The 27039-nt window shown below is 33.7% G+C and overlaps 1 protein-coding gene across 1 annotated transcript in view; it reads left to right on the top strand.

Annotated features, from left to right (window-relative positions):
* The window catches only part of LOC143918683 (uncharacterized), a 56259-nt gene that overhangs the window by 13220 nt on the left and 16000 nt on the right, over nucleotides 1–27039 (top strand). Inside the window, exons 2-8 of the mRNA XM_077440660.1 lie at nucleotides 22954–23065; nucleotides 23149–23275; nucleotides 23359–23450; nucleotides 23565–23639; nucleotides 23933–23983; nucleotides 24065–24169; nucleotides 24298–24364. Of these exons, the coding sequence (XP_077296786.1) occupies nucleotides 22954–23065; nucleotides 23149–23275; nucleotides 23359–23450; nucleotides 23565–23639; nucleotides 23933–23983; nucleotides 24065–24169; nucleotides 24298–24364 (629 nt within the window). The remainder of the gene's footprint in view (nucleotides 1–22953; nucleotides 23066–23148; nucleotides 23276–23358; nucleotides 23451–23564; nucleotides 23640–23932; nucleotides 23984–24064; nucleotides 24170–24297; nucleotides 24365–27039) is intronic.

Here is a 27039-nt window from a genome sequence, read left to right as displayed (position 1 = left end):
ATGGTAGAATAGGAGGAGTAGGGTTTCTTATCAATAAGAGAATAGAAAGAAATATTATAGAAATAAGCGACATATCGGAACGTATATGCTATATAGTATTAAGAATCTCGAGCAGGTACACTTGTCAAATCTTCCAAGTGTACGCCCCCACATCTAGCCACCCAGACGAGGAAATAGAAGACTTCTACGAAAAAATACAGGACGCATACGATAATAGTCGTCACCACTTTAAAATAATCATGGGCGACTTTAACGCAAAAATAGGACAAAAGGCAAATACTGAAAGAGCAGTAGGCAATTTTGGTACCGGCCAAAGAAACGACAGAGGCGATCGCCTCATAGAATTCGCAGAACACAACAGGCTCTTTATCACTAATTCATTTTTCAGGAAAAACACCAACAATAAGTGGACTTGGGAGAGTCCTAAAGGAGACAGAAACGAGATCGATTTCATCCTAACAAATGCCCTGCACTCCGTTAAAGACGTTAGTGTTTTAAGTAAAGTAGATATAGGTAGCGATCACAGATTAGTCCGTGCCAAGATGGCCATTAATATAAATTGCGAACGTAGGAAATTAATAAAAGGATGCAGTAACTCTCCAGATTTCGCTCAACTAAGGTCTAGGAAAAAGGAATTCGAACTCGAACTTGGAAATCGATACGGGAAATTAAACCCAGAAGCAGACATCGAGGAATTGAACACTGTAATTAGTTCGGTTCTAACCTCAACAGGTAAGAAATTAGGTGGATTCAGGAAACAGATTAAATTAAGCAAAATTTCAGCGGAAACAAAAAACCTAATTAAGCATAAAAGGAATTTAGATAGGGATAATAATAAGCAAGAATACAATCTAGTAAATAAGGAAATTAAAAAGAGAATAGTCAGGGATGTCAGGGATTTTAACAGCAAGCTAATAGAAAATACCATTAAGAATAACCGTAGCCTGAAAAAGTGCAAACAGGATCTTTTCTTAGGCAAAAACCAAATGATCGCAATCAGATCAGAGAGCGGAGTAATAATTAGGAATAGAGAAGAAATCATAGACAGAGTTTACACGTTCTATGCAAAACTATACGAGAACGACAACGGCCAATTCCCCGCTCTGGAATCGACACACGGCCAAAGGGTTCCTGCAGTATTGCCTAGCGAAGTAGAGGCCGCGCTAAAAACTGCAAAGAACGGTAAAACCCCAGGGGAAGATAATATTCCCATTGACTTACTAAAATGTGGCGGCCCCCCCCTAACTAATATCTTAGCTAGGCTTTTCAGCAAATGCATCCAGAACCAAGTTATACCAGAAGGATGGAATAACGCAACTATCATTTTAATACACAAAAAAGGCGACAAAAGCGATATCAAGAACTACCGACCCATTAGTCTACTTTCAGCGGTCTACAAGCTCTTCACGAAGGTTATTACAGAAAGGCTGAAGAATATCCTCGACGAGAACCAACCTATAGAGCAGGCAGGGTTTAGGGCAAATTTCAGCACAATGGACCACCTCCAAGTAGTTGGCGAACTAATCGAGCGCGCCAACGAATATCAACGGCCATTGTGCCTAGGTTTCGTCGATTATGAGAAAGCCTTCGATACAGTTAGTCATAATGCAGTACTTAACGCTCTAAAAACACAGGGAGTGCCGGAACCCTATGTGGGACTGTTAGCTGCAATATATAAGAATGCCACAGCTTCGGTTAAAATTTTTTCAGGTACAGATAGATTTAGCATAGGAAAAGGAGTAAGACAAGGAGATACAATCTCGCCCAAGTTATTCAATGCGGTGCTTGAGGGAGTTTTCAGGAAATTGGATTGGGATACAGCCGGAGTAAGCATCAATGGTCGCTTTTTGAGTCACCTTCGGTTCGCAGACGATATAGTTTTAGTAGCTCGTGATTCAGCTGACCTACTTATCAGACTAACACAGCTGGACAGGGAAAGTAGAAAAGTAGGATTAAAAATTAACGTAGATAAGACTAAACTAATGTTCAATAGTTATTGCATGCCTGATAGCATCCCCTTAGATGATAAACCAGTAGAAGTAGTAAATAATTATTTATATTTAGGTCAAATAATTGACATGTCTGGTAGTAAAAATGAAGAGATAAAGAGACGTATGAAATTAGGGTGGAGTGCATTTGGACGGATGAATGCTGTTTTCAAATCAAAAATGCCACTCTGCCTGAAGAAAAGGATCTTTGATCAATGCGTTTTGCCAGTGATGACGTATGGATGTGAAACTTGGACACTGAACGCCAAGATGCAAAATAAAATCCAATGCACTCAAAGAAGTATGGAACGCTGTATGCTTGGCATAACGAGGAAAGACAGGAAGCGGAACACGTGGGTGAGAAATATGACAAGGGTAGTGGACATAGTGGATAGAGTGAAGAGATTGAAATGGCAATGGGCGGGTCACGTAGCTAGGAGGATGGACGAAAGGTGGACAAAAGAAGTGCTTGAATGGTACCCGAGAGAAGGCAAAAGAGTAAAAGGAAGACCGCAAGGAAGATGGGTGAACGAAATTAGGAAAATGTGCGGAATGAGATGGATGAGTGTTGCGCAAAACAGAGACGAGTGGAAGCGTGTTGGAGAGGCCTTCATCCAGCAGTGGATGGCGAATGGCTGTAAATGATGATGATGATGATGATATATATATATATATATATATATATATAGTGTATATTATTAGTTTTGGGTCGAATTATTCGCATGATTGAAGTTTTATTTTTATTGCTTGTCTTTCAATTTCTCCTTGATGTTTAAGAGTGGTTGGGTAGCTCCTTGGATAACCGTTAGAATGAGTTTTGATTTTGATCGGTTACGTATTCAATTGATTTGTTGACTGCGAAACCAGTGTTATCGCGTTTTTGAATGTATAATATGTTGTGAATTAAAAAAATAGGTTCACGAACTTGCGGATATTGATACATTTGTGTGGGTTAGTTCAATCGGATAATGTTATATGGGCATATATGGACCGTTTGGGAAATTGTCTGGTCTCATTGGTTAACTCTTTGAGTGCTGAAGGCATTTCTATTGAAAGCCTGCCACGCTAAAAATTTCGGTCACATTTCCAATTTGAATTATTTAGAAATCCGATAGAAAGCAGGTATAAAAAATGATAGTTGATCCAAACAAACCCTAGATAACTACCGCTGAGGTTTTTGAGTTTTGTGCAGGTGTGTTTAGACTCTCTAATATCTTATAATAATATAAAATAAACAAAAGAAGTCTATTAATTAATGTATTTTTCCAAAACTAGTTCCATCTTCTTCATTGTTCTTAAAATATAATGCTCTTAAAAGTAATAAAAAGCAAGCTGATATGAGGCTTAAAAAAATCGATCGCGTGACATGTATTGGGAAAATACCGGTATATTAATTAAATATGTGATGCTTCTCCCAATAATCAACAAGAAACCTAAGCCACAATCTGAAATACAATGAATTTTTTTTCAATACTACCTGGAAAAGTTTAGCAGGTAGTATTCTTGTTTATTTTTTATACATGCAAAATGTACATCGCACATCGGCGTTCTTCAGGCCCATGGACTTGTCGGCAAAAAGGCCAATCGGCGTTGTTCAGCATTGAAAGGGTTAATATGTCTCTCCAAAAATCAATCCAAATCGAAGCAATTCTTCTTTTAGTGCACGTTAAAAGTTTGACCGTGCGTGATGTATGGAATTTGTCGGAAGGAATAGGTTTGGTTGTAATTTTATTTATTTATCCCAATTTTATATTTTCATAATATATCATTATCGGGTTGCCCCTGAGCGAGATCTATGGTATTAAACTTTTACATGTATGAATTTATAGATTGTAAATTTTGAAATCATATTCAAATAGTGGGTAGGATGGTTTTTGTCTATTTGACGAGGATCCGTTTCAACAATGAAATCAGATAAATTGGCTAACTCTGATAGGAAACTGTCGATTTGGAATCAAAGTCTGACCTTATTTTCAATCGAGGTCAACCCACGGGATAGAACCGGGCAACCTCATGGTGGTTAGCATTATGGTTAATATTTTATATGTAGTCATATGTATTCTTCTTGGTGAATCATTGTCAGTTCTTTGCCTTCTGCCCCGTCCCTATTTGAATTCATGGATTATCTCTACTTTTATATGTTTCAATTATTTACAAAAACAGTTTCTTTACCGAATAATTGATCGTGTCCTATTTCAATTTTGATTCCACTCGCGCGAATTCAATCCCTAGAGTATGCATCGCTCCTTTTGGGACACTTCCCATCCCCCCGTGTTGCGGTCATCCGATCCGTGATCAGACTCGTGATTAAACGATTCACAAGTTTCTGCATAATGTTACGTGGCGGCCATTTTCTTTATGATTTCACTTTTCGATTATAATTTTCGCGATTTTATAAGTTTCTACATCCAGCACTCACAACAGATTTGCTTCGATTATTATTTCATATACATATATCGTCATGTTACTTCTGAAAATTTAAACTTACTATTTTTCACGCATATTGTGGACTTTTTTCGCGTCTCAAATTCGTCTGTTTGATCAGCTTTGGTTTGATTCGGCGCGTATTCAAAATGGATTTCAAAAATATCGAATGAACGCCAACTTCGAATCACAAATAAAGGGTTTCGATCCCTCCCCCCATCGTTCCCTGCGTCCTTAGATGGTCCCTAACGCGTTTTAATATTTTACGAGAGTGTCGACGGTGGAATTGGAAGTGGCGCTTACGTCTGTATGTATGCGAGCGTTTGCGTCTGTCAAGGTGAAAGTGTTACGATGGCCATTTTATATAAATTTTTTCCACGCTTATTCCGGTCGAGAGAAGGTTTTGTGTTGGTTCCGAAGGTCGCGATATGTTTGCTCGCTCGTTCTTTTGTGATTGATAATTGATATTTAACTTTGACCGGAATTTCGGTTCTAATATTGAAGCCTCTTGTTCCAATTTCTGCGCGGTCCTAATGTCGTTGTCAAGTTTTGTGTGTCGTAATGGAAAAATTAAAGATATTTGGAAGCAGGTCAAACTGTGTATTTTCGACTGCTAATATTTTACTTTCACTGTTTCATTTCTCGCAGTTTTAAAATGTCAGTTACATGCGTATTTGGAATGCATCATCTGATGCGCCCGTTACCTGTTATTACTAGAGAGCGGACGTACTTTGCGCAGTTCATTGTTCATCTTTCGCCGTGTATTGGTCATTTTTATCGTGAACCTTTTTTTTTCTCTATAGCTTTATAGTTTGCCCATGTAACAAGGAACGGCGCAAAGTACGTCCGCCCTCTAGTTATTACTTTATTAGATTGCATTGTGGATGGTGATCCGCAAATTGATGAAAGCACACACATGTAATTAATATAAATCGAGGTTAGGTACAGCACGACAATCGCCAATTCACTTTGACGGATGTGGTTGTTAGTTTATTAAATTTCTGTAGTTTTCAAGATCTGCAAAAAAAAAACCAGAGATTGGTACACCAGATCCTTAGGGCGAAAACACACAGCAATGAATGGCACATCGTGTGCATGGCTCCTCGCCGTGGGTGGTCTCCGATCACTGTCAAGCAAGGATAAATACAGGCATACAATTTGACCGAAAAAGGTCCAGAGGGTCATTTTGGGACGACGCGTGCTGCCCGTCCCATGGATCTGTGCATGGCACGCCTCATTTTTACTAACCTCTTATTACTTTCGCATGTTTAAAAGAATCTAAAACAAACCACGTACCGCATTCACCGCTGTGTGATTTTGCTGTTATTTATTTATTTTTACATATGTCCATATATACCAGGAAGGTATAACAGCTAAACCCCAATGCGCCTTTCTAGTAAATTTCAAACATCGATATACAATTTTTAGAATAATTTTAACAAAACACCATAGACACATCTATGGATAAATTTTGATAAACTTTTTTATATATGTTACATTATATATGTAAATCTTCAAATTTCGAGATGCTGAAAAAATTTTAATTTGCGAAACATTTATGGACACATTTGCAGCATTTTATACATTCGAGATGCTGAAAGCTCGGAAATTTTATTTCGATGGAGATGAAACATCAAAACAATATGATTTCAATTTATGGCTCGTTTTGTTTTTCGTTGTGCTTTAAACTTTTTATCTGAAGATATTTTTGCGTGGAAATTTTACCTAGTAATTTGTGAATATTTCAATAAATCGACTTTTTTATGTAACTGAGCATCGTATGTACATATGTATATTGCATGTCTGCGGATATTAATCTAAATGTGAAACGATTCGTCGATTATAAATAAAATAGCACCTAAATAGTAAAAGTTTTGATTTGTATATTAATTATTTTTCTCAATTTATGCTCAAAAGTTTTCACGGTCTCTAGATTTGAGTTTTAAACGTGCTGATTTGTTAAATAAAACATTTTTACTACTTATATTATAATATTAAATAATATTTATAACTTCGATTGTTTCTGTTCAGCGTTCATTTATATATACTAACTAGCACAGCACAGACAGCAGTACGAAAATTTTCATTCACATTTACCGTAATAAGTGCGTGTCGTATTCGTAACAGCAGTAAACGACACGATCTATTCATATCATACAGCAGCAAATATCATCGATATGTATCGAGCAGAACCGCTTTTCTTTGGCCGCTGTAGAAATATTTATGAAAATGGTTGTGTCGTATATGTAGTGTGAATGTAAGTAGTATTTTCCGTGCCTGGATAATATAAGAACTCGGTTTGAACTTTTTGAGTATATTTTTTTAAAGCTAACAATAATATATGTATATAACTTTTCATAAAATGATAAGTGGTATGTATATGTATTATATGATAAAATTTTATTAAGTATTTAGATTAGTTCTTCTACTAAGTACAATGATGTTTATTTGTATAATATAATATATACTAATGGTTTTACCCGGCTTCGCTCGGTATTTGTAATATAAACCGCTAAAACATGCTAATCTAATAGTAAACTTTTGATTAAATTTATTTGAATATTCATTTTTTTTATTAAATTGAACGTCACGGATTCTACGACCCAAACCATACATACATACAAAGTCGCTTTCGAAATTATATATTAGATTATAGAAACTCTTAAATAATTGAAATTAATAGTTCCAAATCTTTTTTATTTGAGAGGAAAAAAAATATTGCAAGTGATATTTTTAACTATCGGTGTTTTAGACATTTTATTTGGGTCTCTTCGGTGCTATACCATTATCATAAACATATAATAGAAAATCACTTCCCGTCTTCCCACATTACGATTCAGCACTAGTTTTCGCGCATACGTATAAATTTTGTTCATTGTGTGCGTAAATATTTCTGTTACGTAATCATTAATTGCTTATTAAGAGTGTTATGTGCGAAATGACTCGTAAACGAGTGTAATAGATTGCGCGCGATTACCGCGATTATTTACATATATACAAATACACGCTGAAGCGCGCTCCCGCTTATGATATTACTTATTTATTAACATTTGTGTCAATAGAAATATTCGATTTTTCGATATTGGACACGCGAATATATATATATATATATATATATATATATATATATATATATATATATATATATATATATATATATATATTGGAAGCAGAAATTTATGCTTTTACAATACATATTCAGGTAAATGTGTTTGTGTCTGGTGGCTTTTATCAATGTGTGTATGTATGCATATATAGGCGTTGTGAGTTTTAGAAAGCGGAACAGGCGGACTTGGCGTACAACTTGTGCGATTTTGTCGTTCGTTCGTTTTGTTCGTCAAACGCAACGCCATCGCTATATCGATTGCATTTTTGCGGTGAAATTCGCGCACTCTCCTCTTCTCAAAGCGTATGATTCGCGTCCCCACTCGAAAGGGGGAAAATTTGATTATTTTCGTCAATAGATATTGTCCATTGATCTGTCTGTAGGTTCATCGGGCGATTTTTTCCGGTCGTAGACCTTTTGTAGCGCCAGCAACCTAAACGTGTATGGTAGATTTATCGAACGTTTTTTAAGTTATTTCTATTAAGCATAATATGTTATGGAAACATTTTCTGCTAGTTCATGTATGTCATTATTTTGAATTGTTTTCTAATCAATAGATATCTTTTAAATCTATGAACAATTATCCAATGTTTGCACTGCACGTTGAACAGCTTGCATTAAAAAAAAAAAAAATTACGGGCGGTATAGCAATTTGCTTTGACGTATGATTTCGGGTAAGGAAGATGTACTTCTGTTGTTTGAAGTATATACAAATAACGATAAATTTCTTGTTTTTGGACTTCTATGTTGGAAATAGCAGGGTTGTGGAGTCGCTTCAGAATTTAACGCCCCCCGACTCCGACTTAATCTTATGATTCGACTCCGTTTTCAGTAAGATAGACTTTTCTTGCCAACTTATTAGTAATATAATAGCGATTTTCAAAATATAAACCATTAAAGGATTAAAAAAATATCACTACAAATTACTATTCAACCCAATTTATTGAATTATTTGTAATGAAATAATTCAATAAATAAAAAATAAGTACTTCATAGTGTATGTATTTATTTCATATACAAACAAATCAATTTAAAAAAAGTATGAGTCTGAGGAAACAATCGGTTTTGGCCATAATTTATCAAAATACGTGAAGTTCTACGATTTTGCTTATAATGTAATTTAAATTCATGTTTTTTTAATAAAGAAATTATAAAATTTCAATGTATTAGTGGATTTACTTCAATAACATTGGACTCTAGTTGACACATACCGTAATACTATTAATTAAATAATAAAACCTTTGAAAAATGGCAAAGTTTCAAAACGATCGGACAAATGTAGGATATATATAATATGCATATGCTGTCAGACCAATGAGCGAAGTGAAATATAGAAGAGCTTTGTAATAATAATTAGTAAAAAAGGAGTTCGTCGCTTGAAATGCTACGACTCCGACTCAGACTCCACAGCCCTGGTAAATAGTCCGATTTGTGCTGTTGATGCGCGCATGTTTGACGCTAGGTAGTATGCATGTGTTACAAGACAAGATTGTGTCGACAAGACTGTTAATATTTGCCTTGACCGAGGCCGTCGCGATAGTGACGGTTAGGGCAGGTCCGATCAGAGCTGTTTGTTTAGAAAACAAGGCTTTAACAGCTGATACCTTCTTAGTAAACCCTATGAACGGTTGGGACTCTTCGGCTGGGTAACGATTATGAATTGAGTGAAAGGTTTTTTTCTTGAATTATATATTTGTCATTTACATTTCACGTTTTAATAATTAATTTAATAGCATATTTTTTTTCTCAAAAATAAATCTTAAACTGATTATTTCATGTCTTGTCTATTTCTTCATATCCGTCTTATTTCTTTTAGTAAGTACACATTAGTCACGATGAAATCCAATGCATATATGCATTACATGTTTAAACATACAAAGTGTGATTTGTTTTCAAGTGCAAGACTTACAATACCTTCTAATAATGATTTGAATCGATGTAATTTTGCTTCTACATATGTATATATGTACATAGTTGAGTTCAATCCAATAACTGCTTTATATTATACGTACATGGGCGGTCGATTAGGCAGCTTAAGAAAATTGCACCCAATTATGCATGCGATGCGATGCGGCGCTTAAGCGTGTCACTCTGTTTCGCACGCATGTCACAGATACACAACTTCTGCTCTATGATTTTTCGATTTTACAAGACAGATGCACAACTCCTAGACTGACCGTCCCCCTGTTTTTCCCCACCTACTTCCTTTATGTGGTTAATTTTAATTAGAGCCGCTTACGCGGAATTGCGGAGAGTAATCTGCTTTTAAAGTCCGGGCGCACTAACCGGTCCGAAGCGGTCGCGCAGAAGTGCATGGACCACACATACACATATGTATGCACACAATAATGCGTTCTAAAAGTCGTTTGAGGACTTTTCTGCATGTGTATGTATTTGACTACATCGGCTGCTAAACTGCACGACCTTGACTGTAGAATATGTTGATTTGCTGTTTCATTATCGAATTGTTGGTTTTTTTTTTGGACCGAGATAATGGAGGAGTAAATTTGGCGTATGTTTTCAATGCGTACTAGACAAGACAGTAACTCTAAACCGGATTATGCGGGCTTGCAAACAATTGTAAGTGTGTTACGTCAGATTGCATATATAGTATTGTTCAAAGATAAAATTAGTAAATTAAAAACGTATTATATATGGGAATGTATAAAAGCTAGTGACATTAAGTTTATATTAAATGAAAGTGAAATAATCTATTAGTGAAGTAAAATATATATATGAGAGATAATGAGAGCATACAATTCAAATTTTATAAGATATAGTGTGAAAAAGATTATGTTACAGGCGTTTAAACAATTAAAATCCGACAAAACGAGTGGGTGGTGGAAAGTCAAACCTATAAGGCTATTAGCCACTGTCGTCGCTGAGCTGTCATCGGCGCCAAAATTTTTGCATTTTTAAACGTCTATTACAATTATTTTTCACCATTGTATGGCGGGATTGATTTAAATATCTATCGTTAAGTTTCAAAACGATCGGAAGAGTGTAGGAATTTCGCCTGAATCATTAGTGAATTGAAACATCTAATATATAATTTCTAAAGAGACTTTGTATGCAAGGTTTGGGTGGTAGAATCCGTGACGGATTTAGTAAGAAAAAAATGAATATTCAAATAAATTTAAATAAAAAACTATTCAAATAAATTTAATAAAATGTTTACTATTAGATTAGCCATGTTTAAGCTGTTTATATTACAAATACCGAGCAAAGCCGTGTAAAATCACTAGTATGTATATAAAGCCTTGTAATAACTTTTTAACCCGTGAGTCATCGCTTCGATCTTACACAAGATTCCAATGTAATTTTTCGTAAATGATTAAACTTAACTTACTTCAATGACATTAGCTTACTTCAATGTTAGCTAACCCACGTTTGTCGGTAATATATTAAAGCGGTCTAAAAAATGGAAGTGGTTCAAAATCACAAATTTTTGACAGGCAGGAATGTTACTAAAGTAACAGAGTAGAGCTAATATAAAAATCTCGTAAAAATCAATCAGCTCTAACCAAAAAGCCCCGATTTATGCTTTTGTTGATGAGTTGGGGGGTACTTATTGGTTATACGGGCGCATCTGAACATCGAGTACATTTTTTCTGTTTTAACATAATGTTGCGTGGACGTGAAGAGGGGGCTTCCAGAATCGGAGAAAGACGCAGGACCGTTGTAGAAGGTGTTTTTTCGTGTGCTGTCGTCGGCGCTCCAGGTAGGAATGGTTTCCAGACCGAGAGCGCCCCATATTACATACACATGTTAACTATTGGCCGATGAGTGGGGCGATCCCATTGGCCGTTACATACGGCTTATTCATTCGGCGAGGACATTTTGGCGCGAACGAGAGATCAGGTGATTAGCGCTCGTAAGCCATCGGTCCACGAGCGCCACCCACCTAATCTCTACGTTACAATAATTAGCACAATGTGCACGGTAAATTATCTAATTTTCACAATATATGTGGACTGTTAATAAAATCGTATCGTTGCGTGTGTATTTATTTATACTACAATGTATCCGGTCGTGTTATTCTCAGTGTGTAATTAATAGGTAAGTAGATATTGTTTTTGAATCCGCTAGTTCAGGTAGAAATGTTTCAAGTTATTGGGAATTTCCACTTGTTCCGAATCTTCCGCCGATCAGCTCAAATGCTTTCGTGTGAATCATGCGAAACGTCAGTTGCGAAATTAGCTGTGCACTCTGCAGAACAGTATACTGTATAAGTGCACGTTTATTTTTATTACATTTTGAATATATAGTCAACGACCGATCCTCTAAAAAAACTCGCACGTGTCATTTGAGTGGATGTAACGGATAGTGTTTGTGTGAATTTCTGTGATGAGGCCGCATTTTTTTCTAGTAGAAATGAGACGTGCGTACGTATTTATAGCGCTTAATCTAAATATGTTTTTCAGAATAGAATCGCCAAGGAAAATTGACAGTTATTTTATGTTTGTTTTTAAAATAGCTAAACATCGTCTGCAATGTCTTATGATAAATTGGAAAACAGGGGCTTCCACGATTTCGAACCTCATTGAAATTACATTGCGTGAATGCATCAACAATTTTTACTTTATCTATGTACTTAGTAACAATAGATGAAGTTTTGTGATCATGCGAAAATTCGAACTCGAGATTTTGACTGTTTCGAACTCAGAATCGATCACTGATCACGTTTTCATTATCTTGAAAAAATGAGGGGATTTTTGAACACTGTTAGTCCTATAGAACTGAAACTCAGTATCGGTTACTGAATTTCTTATCGAAACGACGCAAATTTTTAAGTTGACCGGAAATGCTTTTATGACACCTCCCCTTATAGGTGTCTTCTTTTTATTTAAGTTTTTAAATTAATTTTTCTCCCAAACGGCTAATCGAATCGGATTGAATTTTTTTTACATGTAATAACAAGCTAAGAAGAGTTAAGTAAAATTATAAATTTTCTACCCCAATATTTTTTCATAGTATTTAAGTTGTACTTTTACGAGAATAGAGGATTTTTGTTTTTCTCAGAAACTTTAATTTATTGAATTGAAATTTCATATCTAGAAGTTTAAGCTTAATTACCAAGTTATGTATAAAATTTGGTAAGCATCCGTCAACTGACAGTTTACTCTTGTCCGATTTTTCTTCCACTATATTTTCGACCCCTTAAGCATGTGTGGTCTTCACGAAAAAATTCAAGTATAATTCTTGTATCAATGTGATGAAAAAAAATTTTTTTATAGAAAATGCTGTCAGCTAATAATATTTCATAATGCTGTCGGAATGTGTGAATGTGTCTCTACGGTTCAATATCGAATTTTGTTTTTTGATCATATATTCCTCAAATACATAGATAAAGTCATGGGTTGGTCACATTAGAATTTTTTTTTATTTATCTACAAATTTATTATAAAATATTTAATTTAATTCTACTCGGAATTATTACTTGAGCTAAATTTGTTTTGTTTGTGTAGTTATAGATATGCGACAATTCCAATTTTTCTTCTCACAGCTATTGGTCCGTTTTATGATGACGTCACACTTTATTGTTATCGTATCCCATCTACATACTTATCTGGCTGCTCATTTATTTGTCACTCAACATTTTCCGTTTTACAGAAACAAACTATAGAATTCTGTTGCGACAGTGATTACGTGTTGATAAGCCGATATTGAAAGTGGTCAAGCTTATTACGTTTTTATAACTAAATTTCAATACAATAGGGATTCTATACTGAAATTTTTAATGCTGATTTTAAATAAAATCGTTGATTAATTTAAAAGTGAATTAATTCAACTTGAATCTCTCTTCTCATGTACCTTCGCTTGTACAAAATTGATTGCCGTGAAAAGGAATTGACGAGGGCAGGGGGGACAAATTCTTATGCAACTAGAAAAGTCTAATTTTGTAGAAAATCATATCAAGAATAAATTAATTTAAAAACCGACATCAAATAACGATTCCATTATTTGAAATTCGTCAAAATCAAAATGAAATAGGGTTACATGTACTTACTAATTTTTCAAACAATTTTTCAGGGCTCTGGAGTTGCTTCAATATTTACTGACTCCGACTCGATCTGACTTGATCAACTTTTCTTGACAACATATAAAATTGTTAGTATTAAAAATTATAGCGATTTTTAAAGTATAAAAAAATTAAAGGAATTAAAAATTTACGTGTAACCCAATTTTTTGAATTATTAGTAACGAAATAGATATAAATTAAAAGTAAATATATTCATAGTGTATATGTATGTTTTTCGTACGCAAAACAATCTAATAAAAGGAATTGGAGTAAAAATGAGAAAAAAAAAATACTCATGAGAAGAAGGAAACAATCGGTTTTGGCCACAATTCATCAAAATACGTGCAATATTATTTCTAATGCGAATTAAATTCAAGATTTTTTGAAAGACATTTAAAATTGAAACGAATTGACAAAAACTAGAATCTCCATTAAAATTGGAGATTCTAGTTGACACTCGTAATACTATCGGGAGTCGGGAGTCAGTTGATATTTTAGCACAGCCCTGAAATATTTTCAATGTATATATGCTTATGTATACTTCTGGATGAAATATACATGCTTACATATACTTCTGGATGAAATCTTAAGAATTGCCGATAACAATTCAGAGTAGGACTACAGAAATACTTCTTAATGGAATTTTTATATAATTAAAATATCCCACATCGACAGCCTTTTTTTTAATCTTGACTGAGTCGGTTTTTGATGATTAAAAATTCTAAAATAAACCGCCCCCCCCCCCTTCCAAAAAAGGACCTGGTTTCGCTCTCGACGGCATTGATTACCGCTTGCATGTATGTAAGCCGTTTCTTTCGAACAGTTTCTAGCTATGTCTTCTTTGCTTGTCATGTATTTAATAGACTAGTGTTTTGTTGGACTTCTCTGTAGGGAAGATATGTAGATACATAGTAGATCTATGTAAATGATGATTCGTAATGAAATATCGATAGATTATCTTTCCGACATTGATTTCATGTCTAAGCTTGCCCTCCTCTGCACATAATTCCCATTTAGTTGATCGTCGATATCTCTTTGGTTGACTTTGTTGATATAATTGATCGAGCGTACAGTTTTGGCAGCTGTCCAAAGGGTAAGGTGTTGTGTTGTGCGCACAAACGCAAGCAAGAGTTGCATTCTCGTATGCACTTGTGCATCTGTCGGTCCACCTTTCTTCTCGTTGATGTACCCCTGGCTCGTGACCCAGTTGTCGCCCGGTTTTCGGCGTCCGCGGCGACCTTGCCTCGCCAGAAGCTCTCACCTTTGGCACGCGGACGCCCGGATTAAATCATCGTCAATGGTCAATGATTATCGAATGGTATTATTTGATATGAAATGTGCATTTGTGTTTGTTATCTCGCTGTCGATAGTTCGGAGTTGCGACTCTTTTATATCACTGTTGATGTATTATTGACTGTATTACTATCTGTCCGCTAGGAAAATTTAGTGTTTAAATTCGCTCATCCCCTTACATGCGTTTTTTTTAAACATTTTTATTGCCATTTACAGTTTGATCAAGAAGTTTCATGTTGAGGGACATGGAAAATTTTGCGATTATATTACGAATGCTGTATTCGCTGGTGGTTTCGATCCGATTTAGGATTGGGGCTGGTGTGTTGAGATGAAGTTCTATCATGTGTTTTTCGTTCGGATTTTTTTCACTGATTATCGTCACGGTCGCGTCGCGTTTTTGTAGATTTTTTATTTTATCTACATACATATTGTTGTAAGAGATATTGTTTTAGTTACGTTTTTTTGATTTTATTTTTATAATGTATCAGACGCCACTGTTCGGATGTTTCGAAAGCGCTTTTTGCTTCTTATCAATTGAGTGTAGGACTTGCAATCGTAGATAAAAGTGGATTTCCGAAGATCGATTTCTAAATGTACTAAATTAAATTTGATTCGTTCTTCCACTAAAAGCCTACATTTTGTTTGCTGTATAAAATGTAAAGTACATACATATAATTGAATTTCCCGTAATGTTATCCAAATCTGAGAATCTGATATGTTTTTAATCGGTCTCCGTGACGAGCCAGAATGTAAAAATGACAGAAAATGCAAATATCGGAAGGCAAAGATCGAAAATCGAAAGATCTTAAGTCGAAAGATCAAAAAAAAAAAAGTGCGCGCGCAGAATACGGGAGGAAAAGTCTGTTCCTTTTGTTCTTGTTGTACCCTGCTCGCGCAAATTAAGTGAGTATGTACCGTTTACCATGCACCCTTTTTTTTATCTTTTGACTTAAGATCTTTCGATTTTCGATCTTTGCCTTCCGATATTTGTGTTTTTGTAATTTAACATTCTGGCTCGTCACGTAGACCCGTTTTTAATATATAATATGTTTTAATGGAAATTTATTTATTTATTGAAAAATCAACAGACAATAGATGTAGAAATGCATAAAAATAAAGAATAAATGTAACAAAATCAAATAATATCTGAGCCCAATTATAGATTTTTACAAATTACATGAAATGGTATATAGAGACAAACAAATGAAAAAGAAAAAAAAATAAAACCAAAACATGACTAAATATAACAGTACGTAACTAAACATAAAGTTATATAATATTGGATAAAGATTATATAATAGAAAATGGATCAATTAATCAAGACTCTCCTGATGGCAGTCCTGAATTGATGCAAGGAAATACCGTTAAACATACGATAAACACGCTTTAGATAGGAATACTTTAGGCAATTAATTGGTTTTGAAAGGATTAAGTGAAAAGAGTGCAACGTGTTTAGACTACCTAACTGGGATCCTGAAACCAACCTTACTCAGTAAATCGGGACCATCAAGGAGAAATTTTATGTAAGCTTAATTTAAAATGAAATCAATCGCACCGAAATTTAACATTTTTATTTATGATCCCACAGGTTTCTTATTTTCTTATCTACATAAAATTATGTTTTAGAAAACCAGTTGTGCATTGTTGTTACTTCGGTTGATTTCGAAAGAGCAGTTAACTGGGTGCACTCCAGCACTTAAATTCTTTAGATCTTATCTTGACTAGAGATAATAATTCGGCACTGTTTACTTCCTAAAGCACATCTGCTCGTTGCACCGGTATCTTAGTCAAATATTATCGCATATTTTTGTTACGATGCCGACTTTCTAACGATTTTGAAGTTTTACTAACATGATCCGTACTTCTTACACCTGATATGTGCAATCGTATATCTGAAGGATGATAAAAAGTGAACTTTGCGGTAAAAACTGCCGGTTTTAATAACTCGTTTTTTACTATTGTTCTTTGCGATTACGGTTTCGCCAGTGAAATTCTTTGTCCTGTCGGTATTTTAAGGTGTTTTTTTTAATATATTTTAAGTTTTGATGTGTATTTATTTATGGTTCTCGTTTTCGATCCATAGATCGCATCTAATTTTCATTCGTCAACGACTTGACATTGAGATTAAATTAATCATTGCCGTGAGCGTGCGTTTAATGCTGTTAACAGAGCGTCTTGGGGGCGTTTTGGCGCGATAAGGAATATATATTGACAATTGAAGAGGAAATTTTTTTATGCACGCGTACATTAATTGTGTCGAAAGCGTATATTTTGATGTTCACGAATTTTTACTTTTATTATACTATTTTTTTATTTTAGGTGTGATAAGATTTGTTACATTTCACGAGTATGAAAGTAGACTCGAATTTTGACACGCGTGACGTCATCTGCGAATGCAGTGACGTCACACAGTATTGCTTTTTTTTGTGTGAATTTGACTTATCTATCAAAATTTTACCAATGAAAGATACGAAGTATGATATGGCAAATTAATTAATTTAAAATAAATAAAAATACTGATGAGTACAATTTAACTTTCTTCGTTAGGTAGGTGTTTTACTTTCTACGTATTATTTTGAGATAAGTTAATATAAATATTAATGATTAAATTAAGCTAGTTCTTAGTTATTAAGCGCTAGTCCTATTTATTAAGCTGTAAGTAACATATGACAATTGAGAGAGACGATGCTATAGAATTTTTCCATTTATTATTATGAATTTGGTACATACAACGTTATTATGGCACTTTAAATGTTTTTTTTTCTTTTTGTTTTATTTTCCTAATATCTAAGATTGATTGATTGCTTATTGAATGATTATAATACCTCGCAGAAGAATTTTAGTCTATTTATAAATTTTGCAAAAATTAATTTATGCATTATTTATTTATTTAAGTCTCCTGAAAACTTGATTTTTGTGGTACTAGAAACTTTATGGTTTTTTACCCCTCATATGTTTCGAATTTTAATATTTCGATTTATTAATCGGTGTCCTGGACAATAATTTTTATGAATACTGTTGATTCTAATTCTGGAAACAAATGTCGATGCATGCCGTTGATTATCTTGTTTAGTGTCTAAACGGAGATCAAATCCATGTTTCATTGATCTTTTTTGATCAATGTGTAAGTAAATTTTTAAAATTTGGAATAGGCGGAAGTTTGTTTTTATGTTGTTTTTCGGCTGCTGGCGAAATGAGTGTCGGATGAATCAATTTTGCAGAATTATGTCTAAATGTCGCCCGAGTATTGTTCAAACGTTCATGAAATTGACAGATGAAAATAGTGTACATCGTCATATTATTGTTCTAGACATATTCGACACTTTTTGACAGCATATTTTGCATTATTTCTTAGTACTGGTTTCTAGGTGCCGCTCCCCATTTGTCCAAATTGAACTGTTGCAATTTTGTCGAACGGACGCAAACGTCAATTTTAATCATAAAAACGAAACCAGTCCTTGCACGGACATTAATGTCATCATTGGAAGATTGGAATTGTACCCATCGATGAACCGTTTTATTTTTAGCATCAATGTTCACCTGTACACGTAGGAGTAAAAACCAGCTGGTTGTGATAATGTGTGTTTGTCTGGGTATGGTGCATATCACATGTATGCGAATGCATAGATTATTCTGTTGTGCATCGTTATGTTTATTGGATTAGGTCTATACTGGTGTATATATACATAATGTGTGCAACTATTGCAGTTGATTTAAGTGTTTTTGACGATTTTCACTGTATGCAAATTATTTACTACCACTATCGGGTCAGATATTCATATTCATGCAAAAGTGCTGTTTATTCGGTTATATTGTGTATATGTATGTAGCGCTTTGCGGTTTTTATTATTTTATTTTGTAGATAGGTAGTTGTCTGTCTTTAGTAAGCGTGTGTGTGTGTGTGTGTGTGTGTGTCGATGAGTGGTTTGATTTGCTTAGGAAATAGTTAATGGCTTTGTGCTTAACACGTTCAATCTTCAAGGTGTTAATAATACATTTGCTTATGTCGCTTCTTAGAATTGATTTATTTTGTTCTAATGAATAATTATAGGTGTTATTATAACCAAGTGCAATTATGTGTATGCACTTTTGTGCATTCTATTTCTATTATTGAACAGTTGAAAGTTAAAATGTTGGTGTATGTAATAATGACAGATGTGCTTCATGTTTCTGGAGTTAACATTATTTCCTTAAAATTTCTGTCGACGGTACCAAAAACCATATGATTGGATATCCCTTTTACATATAGGCGAATAAGAAATACATAACTATGACAAATTCAAATTTGTATAATGTATTTGCTAGTTTTTATGGATGAGTGATTAAAAAGTGTCTTTTATCTTATAATGAAATGAGAATATATTGAAAAGTTTCTGCATAAGCAGTGTATGCAGTTTTAAAACCTTATTTACATAATTTTGAATCTATTGATGTATAATATGTTAGCATTATATCTATATAAGCTTATTTGCAGGGAAATCAACCTTTATATAATGCTCCTTGTAAATGTATTCTGTCAACACCTTATTTTGAAAATTATTTACTAGGTATTGATTCGTTAATTTTGAAGAATGCTTTACAAGTAGAGCTATGTCTGATCAAATCATCAGTTTATAAGTATATAAAAATAATTTCAAGTTGCACTGTTCACCAGTTTGAGGTTATATATAGCATTGTTTCAGTGTGTATAATAATGTACATCCATAATGTCAGATGGAATAGAAGAGGTTAATTCTTCATTTATTGTTAAATATCTTCTTCTCCCAGTGTTTTTATCATGTTTGCAATGATGATTTTGTTGACTGCCGCCTGGAACATTGTAGTGGTACTCTGGTTGAAACATTGCTTCAACGTTTTTTTTCGTCAGGACGTCCTTTTTCTTCCGGGCCTCTCCTTCCGTAGATCTACCCTTGAATAATGAGATGCAGGAGTTTATATGTCAGCATAACGTGACGAAAGTATTAAAGTTTTCGTCTATTGATAGTCTCGACGATTTCTTTCGTTCGAGACAACACATTTTCCAATATAGAATCAAATATCGGTACTTGTTTGATATCGATTAAAATAAATTATATTATATTACTTTCAAACCACCAACGAGTTTGTAAAGAATACAAAACAATCCTTGTATTACTCCGTTTATATTTGACATTCGTAACCTCAAAACGTGTGGTAAATTTGACAGTTACTGCAACAAATAGGTGATCAGAATGTTGCTCATCACGATTTGATTAACTGATTTAATCTTGAAATTGAATAAATTTATATAGGTTTGGTAAATTGTACAAAGCTTGAAATTTAATATTTGTGTCTGCACAATCTTCGAAAATAAAGCATTTTTGGTTCGCTGGACTCTGCCGTCGATATGTCATTGTAGGCTTTTTTCATTCAATAAAATATTAATTTTTCATTGTTTCGCGTGTTATATCCGAACAGTTTGTCAAAAATCTATTTGGTTCGTTAGTTAGTATAAGTTTATTGTTGGATCATATTCCGAGAAAGTGACGTTTGAAAAGTAGATCGCGGCGCTCTCTGGTGGCGTGCGATGTGAAACTCGTTTGACAGTCAGCGGCCATACTGTTTTTTTTATACTAACTCGCGTTTGACGTAAGATATTTGTTGTTGTTTATATTTGACACTAACAATATTCATCGTTGACAATGCATCGTTTTGAATGTCAAAATTGTGCACCAAAAAGCGTCGTTTTATGTCCATGGTCAATATAAAGCGGTTGTCCAATTCAGTGTTTCCGTAAACGGTACGTACTATTATTACGTACGATATTAGGGTTGTCACTCGTGAAGCTCAATTTAATTTTAGTTTCCGTATGTTATTTTTTTTTAGTTAATTGGGCATTAATATTACATCAGGAAAAAACGTTATTTTCTATATAAATCGTTATTTTGTATATAAAGTATTAATCGGAGTTAGTAAATATTTTTTTTTACATAACATTTAAATATATTTTTATATTATATAATAAACATTTAAATCATTGCTTTCTCATTTTTTATATTTCATAATTTATTTATATACTTTTTTTTTTTAAATATCTTCTATATATTGAAAAAAAAAATCATTGGAAAAATAGTAATATAAAATAATAAAATAAATAAGAATTGTAATTTTTTGGGAATAAAAAAAAATATTGTAAAAAAAGACGCGAGTTAAAGAAATGACGACATGGCTGGAAAGGGGGTGTGATAATGGTAGGTTAGGCGGTGCGCTCGTCTTCAGCTTCAGTTGAGTGCGCGCCGCCCGGGAGGAAGGACCTACCACACCCCTGTGTTCCTCGCCAGTTCGTTTGTGCAAGTTGTCAGTGTGAAGTTGACGAGTTGTGTTTGTGTTTTTATTCAAAGTACTTTTGTGGTTCATTTTGCTTCAACCTGCTGTGTTCCTTAAACTATTGTATCGCAAGGAAGTAGAAAGCTGTGAAACTTGATGTGTGTCGTCTCCTTATAACTGAAAATCGCTGACCACGTGTTTTTTGAGGTTTTTATTGATAGTTTCACTTTTTAATTAAAAACCCAATTGTGTACTTGTGGTTCATCCTGCTTTGTGCTCCTTAAACTTTTGTATCTCAAGGAAGTAGGAAGCTGTGAATCCCAACGTATGACGTGTCCTTTCATAGCACAATCGCTGACCCCGTGTTTTTAAGGTTTTTCTCTGATAGTTTTTCATTTTAATCTTAAAACTCAGTTGTGCTAGTTGCAAATTATTTATTTCGCTACTCTATATATAATATAAATTTACTATAAAAATGGGATATGGAAATGTATCGAATGTGGCGCCACCATGCGGTCACAATAGCGAACCTCGCACGCTCATCGACGAGAAATGTCAAATTTTGGCGCGTAATCCTTTGGACAACCAAATGGTGACATTTCCCAATGAATACCGCATGCTCCTAATTGAGGGGTTAAAGCCATTGAGCGAGTTAATGGAATACAGATTTAAGATGAAGAGACTTGATGGGGAAGATGCTAGATTGAGAAAACGGCCTGAACAACAGAGACCTTTTGAACGTCAGCTTAATGGGCCGCGACATGAAGTTAAACCTTTAGAATACCAAATTGGGCATCAGCGGAGACCTCTAGATCCACAGAGACCCATCGAGCAACATAGGCCTGTTGAACAACGGAGGCATTTAGACCGACTTGGGCAGACTTTACAACAAAAGCCTTTCGAGAGTCAGATTGAGTCTCACCAGAAGCCAGTTAAACTTCACACAAATTCAAGTGAAATACAAGAAAACCCAGCAAAGAGATGTTGTAATGGGATATCTTCTTTGGAAATACCTCGCCCTAGAAATGGTGCACCAATTTGCAGATTGCAGCAGACACAGCCGAAAAAGTCATTACAAATCGCCCCCCAAAAAATTGAAGATCCAAATATTCTGTATGACCGTCCCGGTCGTCCTGCTGATATACGTAATTTCAGCGTCAGCACTTCCGAATATTTACTCAAAGGATGTAGGCCTGGAGATTATTGGTGCGAGTGGCTCATAAAAGATTCGCGCAAGTCCGAAAAACCACGAATTCCGGCGGAAAATATATATGCTAGATTGTAAGCTATTGTCTTTTTTCTTCTTTTTTTTTTCTTTTTCTTTTAAATATAGTTAGTATTAGGAAATTGAATTCAAAAGGATCATTTAATAGGTATAGAAGAATAGATTTTGCGACCTCTTTACTACTGGACACTATAAGACTGCTGACAGCTAAGCTGGATATTGGACTTCTAATTTAGGTACAAATGATATTTTTATTAGTCAACCTTGGATTTTTCTGGTGGTTTATTAATATTACTATTGAAATTTTTGATATGCGCACACTATTACACATATTCATCATTATTCCATTCCAACATTTCTTTCTGATAAGATAAGATAGTATCGAATGCTTCTTATAAACACTGCTTATCAATATTGCTTTTTAATCTTGATACATATTCGTATATTTCTTGAATAGCAGAAAATCATCTTAATTTCCATTCAGTCCCATTACACAACCTCACATGTTAGCATTTAAATATATGTAGTATTATTTTTATCATCTTGTATATTATTTGTATGTTGATATTTTCACGTTTTACTAAATCCTATTTTTTCTTTTCTTTCACAGTGTTGAGCGAGATACTCTGCGCGAGAGGGAGCGGCAAGCCCGCGCGCAGATGTCCTCGCAAGGGTCGGAATGCGCACAGGAATGCGTGCCCATGTTTAGGCCGCCAGTGAAAGTGAGTATATTTTTTTACCTTTTGATATTGTTAAATATAAAAAGTATGCGAATAAATTTAATCTAACTTTTTTTTTGTCTTAGGTAAACCCGGACCGAGTAACCCAGCAAATACAGAGCAAATTAGGTGTATTCAATACTGTTAAACATCTACTTGACGATCCCAAATCTTCTATCGGCGTATATGGCGAGCCTGCTAGCCCAGCTCCAGGTAATATAAAATAAACATTTCATTATGATTTTTCATAATAAAATATATAAATGTTATCCTTTATTAATAATTTTTTTTTACAGGCGGACCTTCTCAAATTGGTGAATTCAAGAAACCTCATTACACTTCCTCGCAGAATGGACGGTCACACCAAAGACCCCAACATTATGGCAAGGTGAGTGTCATTTAATTTTTGGTTGTTTTCTGCCTCTCAACATTATCTATTTATACATAGCTTGCATTCATTTAGAATATTATTCATTTTCAATTTTGTATTTTTCTCTGAAAGTTTCCCGAAGGGATGCCTGTGGGGGTACATAACAGGGCTCCACCTACCAAATTGTATAATGATAAGACGCCTCCTGTAAGTATATTTTTATGTATACATTTTCGTATATTCATATTATATAAACGGGTCGATCATTTCTTGATATCGAAAAATATTACCCTATTCAGAATACCATGTTGACAAATGTTTAGATATCCAGGAATTCACATACAATTATTTACAGGTGAACCCCCTTGTATGTGAACTATTAAGTTTATTGAGGAATTAATAGTTTTATTAGGAACTTTATTTTTTTTAACTAATCCTTCACATTTCCTATGTACTGTAATATTTCTGTTTATTAATTATATTTTTTATTTTGTCTACAGAGTGCATTGGATCCTTGCGGTGTTTTTTACAACGTCGAGAATATCATTAAGGTGAGTTTCTAGTTGCTTAATGTTCATCCATTTCATTATGAACATACATATACTAATTGTGATCTTTATTGTTTTTTATAGGAGATGAAATCCCTTCCTATTGCTGCACCATTGACTGCGATTGCTGCCACACCCAGAAAAGAATCTGTCCCCAGATTCAATTTCAACGTCCCTCCATTATTAAAGGTATGTTTTTAATTCTTTTTACGTATTCTTTTGATTTTGTTATGCATAATGATTGTGATAACAAATTAAAAAATTACATAATATACATTTATTTTTCCTCATTTTTGATTTTTTTTTTATATTTACAGCCAATTGAAAATTCTTCGCAGTCAAATTCCTTCCCCGAACCAATACAAGGTGCACACACCAAGAGTCGTAAGTTATTTTAATTCCTTGCTTTTTTCCATTACTAATTTTAAAATAAATAGATTTTATAATAAATATATTGATATGTTGTTACTTACGATATATCGCTGTAACTGACTCAATGACAATAGTTAGTAATATATTATTAATTGAAACAAATTAGAATAGTACTTCTTTTAATTTTAGTATTTTGGTTTATTCTTATTTTCAAAAATAAATTATTTTTATTTAACGTTCATTTTTACTCGATTATTAATAATAATTTTTGTTTTGTAGTTAATATAATAGAAAAATGGTTGGTTTTTACGGTTAGTCAAATTACGACAGGTGATGGGTACAATTTTTTACTTTAATTTATGTTAAGTTTACTTTTATAAAACATCCATTTTCACTCAATTGTAAATGGAACTTTTTATTGCACATAATATATGTGGCTAATGCCGTTTTTACGTTTATTCAAATTATATTAGTTGTTAGGTATAAATGTTGACTTTTTGTCAGTTTACGTGTATGTAAAAAGAAAAGTTAGTTTAAATTTATTATTCATCAGTCATCCATTTTTATATATTGCCAAATTTTAATATTTTAGGTATTTTGTACAATTTTAACATTTTGTCATACTACTCGTATGTACGAAGAGAAGTTAGCTTAAGTTTATTTTTTAACAGACATCCATTTTTATATATTGCCAAATTTTAATGTTTTAGGTTTTTTGTACAATATTGACATTTTGTCATATTACTCGTATGTACATAGAAAAGTTAGCTTCAGTTAATTATTTATCAGACATCCATTTTTATATTTTAGGTTTTGTGTACAATTTTGACATTTTGTCATACTACTCGTATGTACGAAGAAAAGTTAGCTTAAGTTTATTTTTTAACAGACATCCATTTTTATATATTGCCAAATTTTAATGTTTTAGGTTTTGTGTACAAAATTGACATTTTGTCATGCTACGTGTATGAATAAAGAAAAGTTAGCTTAAGTTTATTATTTATCAGACATCCATTTTTATATATTGCCAAATTTAATGTTTTAGGTTTTTTGTACAATATTGACATTTTGTCATATTACTCGTATGTACAAAGAAAAGTTAGCTTCAGGTAATTATTTATCAGACATCCATTTTTATATTATATGTATATTGCCAAATTTTTATATTTTAGGTTTTGTGTACAATATTGACATTTTGTCATACTACTCGTATGTACAAAGAATAGTTAGCTTAAGTTTATTATTTATCAGACATCCATTTTTATATATAGCCGAATTTTAATGTTTTAGGTTTTGTGTACAACATTGACATTTTGTCATACTACGTGTATGAACAAAGAAAAGTTAGCTTAAGTTTATTATTTTTCAGACATCCATTTTTATATATTGTCAAATTTTAATATTTTAATACGCTAGGTACAATAAAGTAGCATTTAAATTTTACTAGGCCTTTGTGGATATAATTTTCATGTTTTAATACTGTATTTATTTTTTTATGATGAAATTTAAATTAACATTCGGCAGCATTTCGCATTTGGGAGTATGTATATTATCATGTATGTATGTATGATATACATATTAATATTAAGAAAATCCACTACTATCTGATCATCTAAGGGAATTTCATTTTATGAAATTATTTATCATCAGATTACATCCACTTATAATACATCCAAGTAACGTATTTTAAAGTAATGTATTGTTGTTAAATATGTGCTTTTATATGTCGTAGAGCAATGGTTATTTTAGAATAAGTGTATGATTACGAATCGTTTGATAACTGTTAATCCATAGGGAGGGAGGGAAGGAAGGGAAATCGTTTATAAAGTAGGAGTAAAAACAGTCAGTAGTCCCCTCCCATTGCCTGCCCTACGTCACGTACGCCATGTGACGTCACACCTACGTCACGTGGCTTACACTACACTCTACAGCCAAACTGTTGCTGTTACGTGTGGCCGTATTATGGAAACACGCTCGATGTTTATTTATGACTTTTTCTCGTAAACATTGTATAACGCTCTTCTGTGGACACCTTACCGGTTACTTTAGAACCATGTTGTTTGATGGCTCGACACTTGTATATTATATCTTGTTTTACGCCTTTTTCCTCTTTTTTTACAATTCAAACAAAAAGCAGTGATGCGCGGTTTGATCTGGTGTTATTTAGCCCAGACAGTCGTTTTGTCTCCAACGGAAAGGTCCCTCAGACGGTTCGTTGGAGGGGTGGTGGCCTCGTGTTGAGGGTCTTGGGGGTCGAAGTTCATTTTAACCCCTAAGACGGATTTTTACAGGTAAGTATAATCTATTTTTATTATTACATACCTCCTTTACGTTTACAATTCAGGAAAAAGTTTGCCTCTTATCCGATCGTTTTCATACTTTGCCATATTGCTCATTTTGGTCATCAATACAAGCAAATGGATCGTCCGCCATTACGATAGAGATAAAAACAAGTCCGAAAATTTTTAATGTCAGTGACATCTCGTAGTCATTAATTTTATACATAGATGCCGGTAGTAAAATAAAATTATTGGCATTTTTATTCAAAATAATAATTTTATATACAAATTATGTATAGAAGAGGTATGTTTTTTAAAAAAAAAATTTATGTTTTGTTTTTTTTGAAAAAGGAACTAGGTGTGAAATTATAGTTTTATCTGATGACTAAATGTATGGTCTCTCTCGCG

The sequence above is a fragment of the Arctopsyche grandis genome, chromosome 1 (assembly GCF_051622035.1).
Source record: "Arctopsyche grandis isolate Sample6627 chromosome 1, ASM5162203v2, whole genome shotgun sequence".
In the NCBI taxonomy this organism is placed as follows: domain Eukaryota; kingdom Metazoa; phylum Arthropoda; class Insecta; order Trichoptera; family Hydropsychidae; genus Arctopsyche; species Arctopsyche grandis.
The sequence above is the reverse complement of the archived record's forward strand: the minus strand, read 5'-3'. Positions and strand labels throughout refer to the sequence as shown.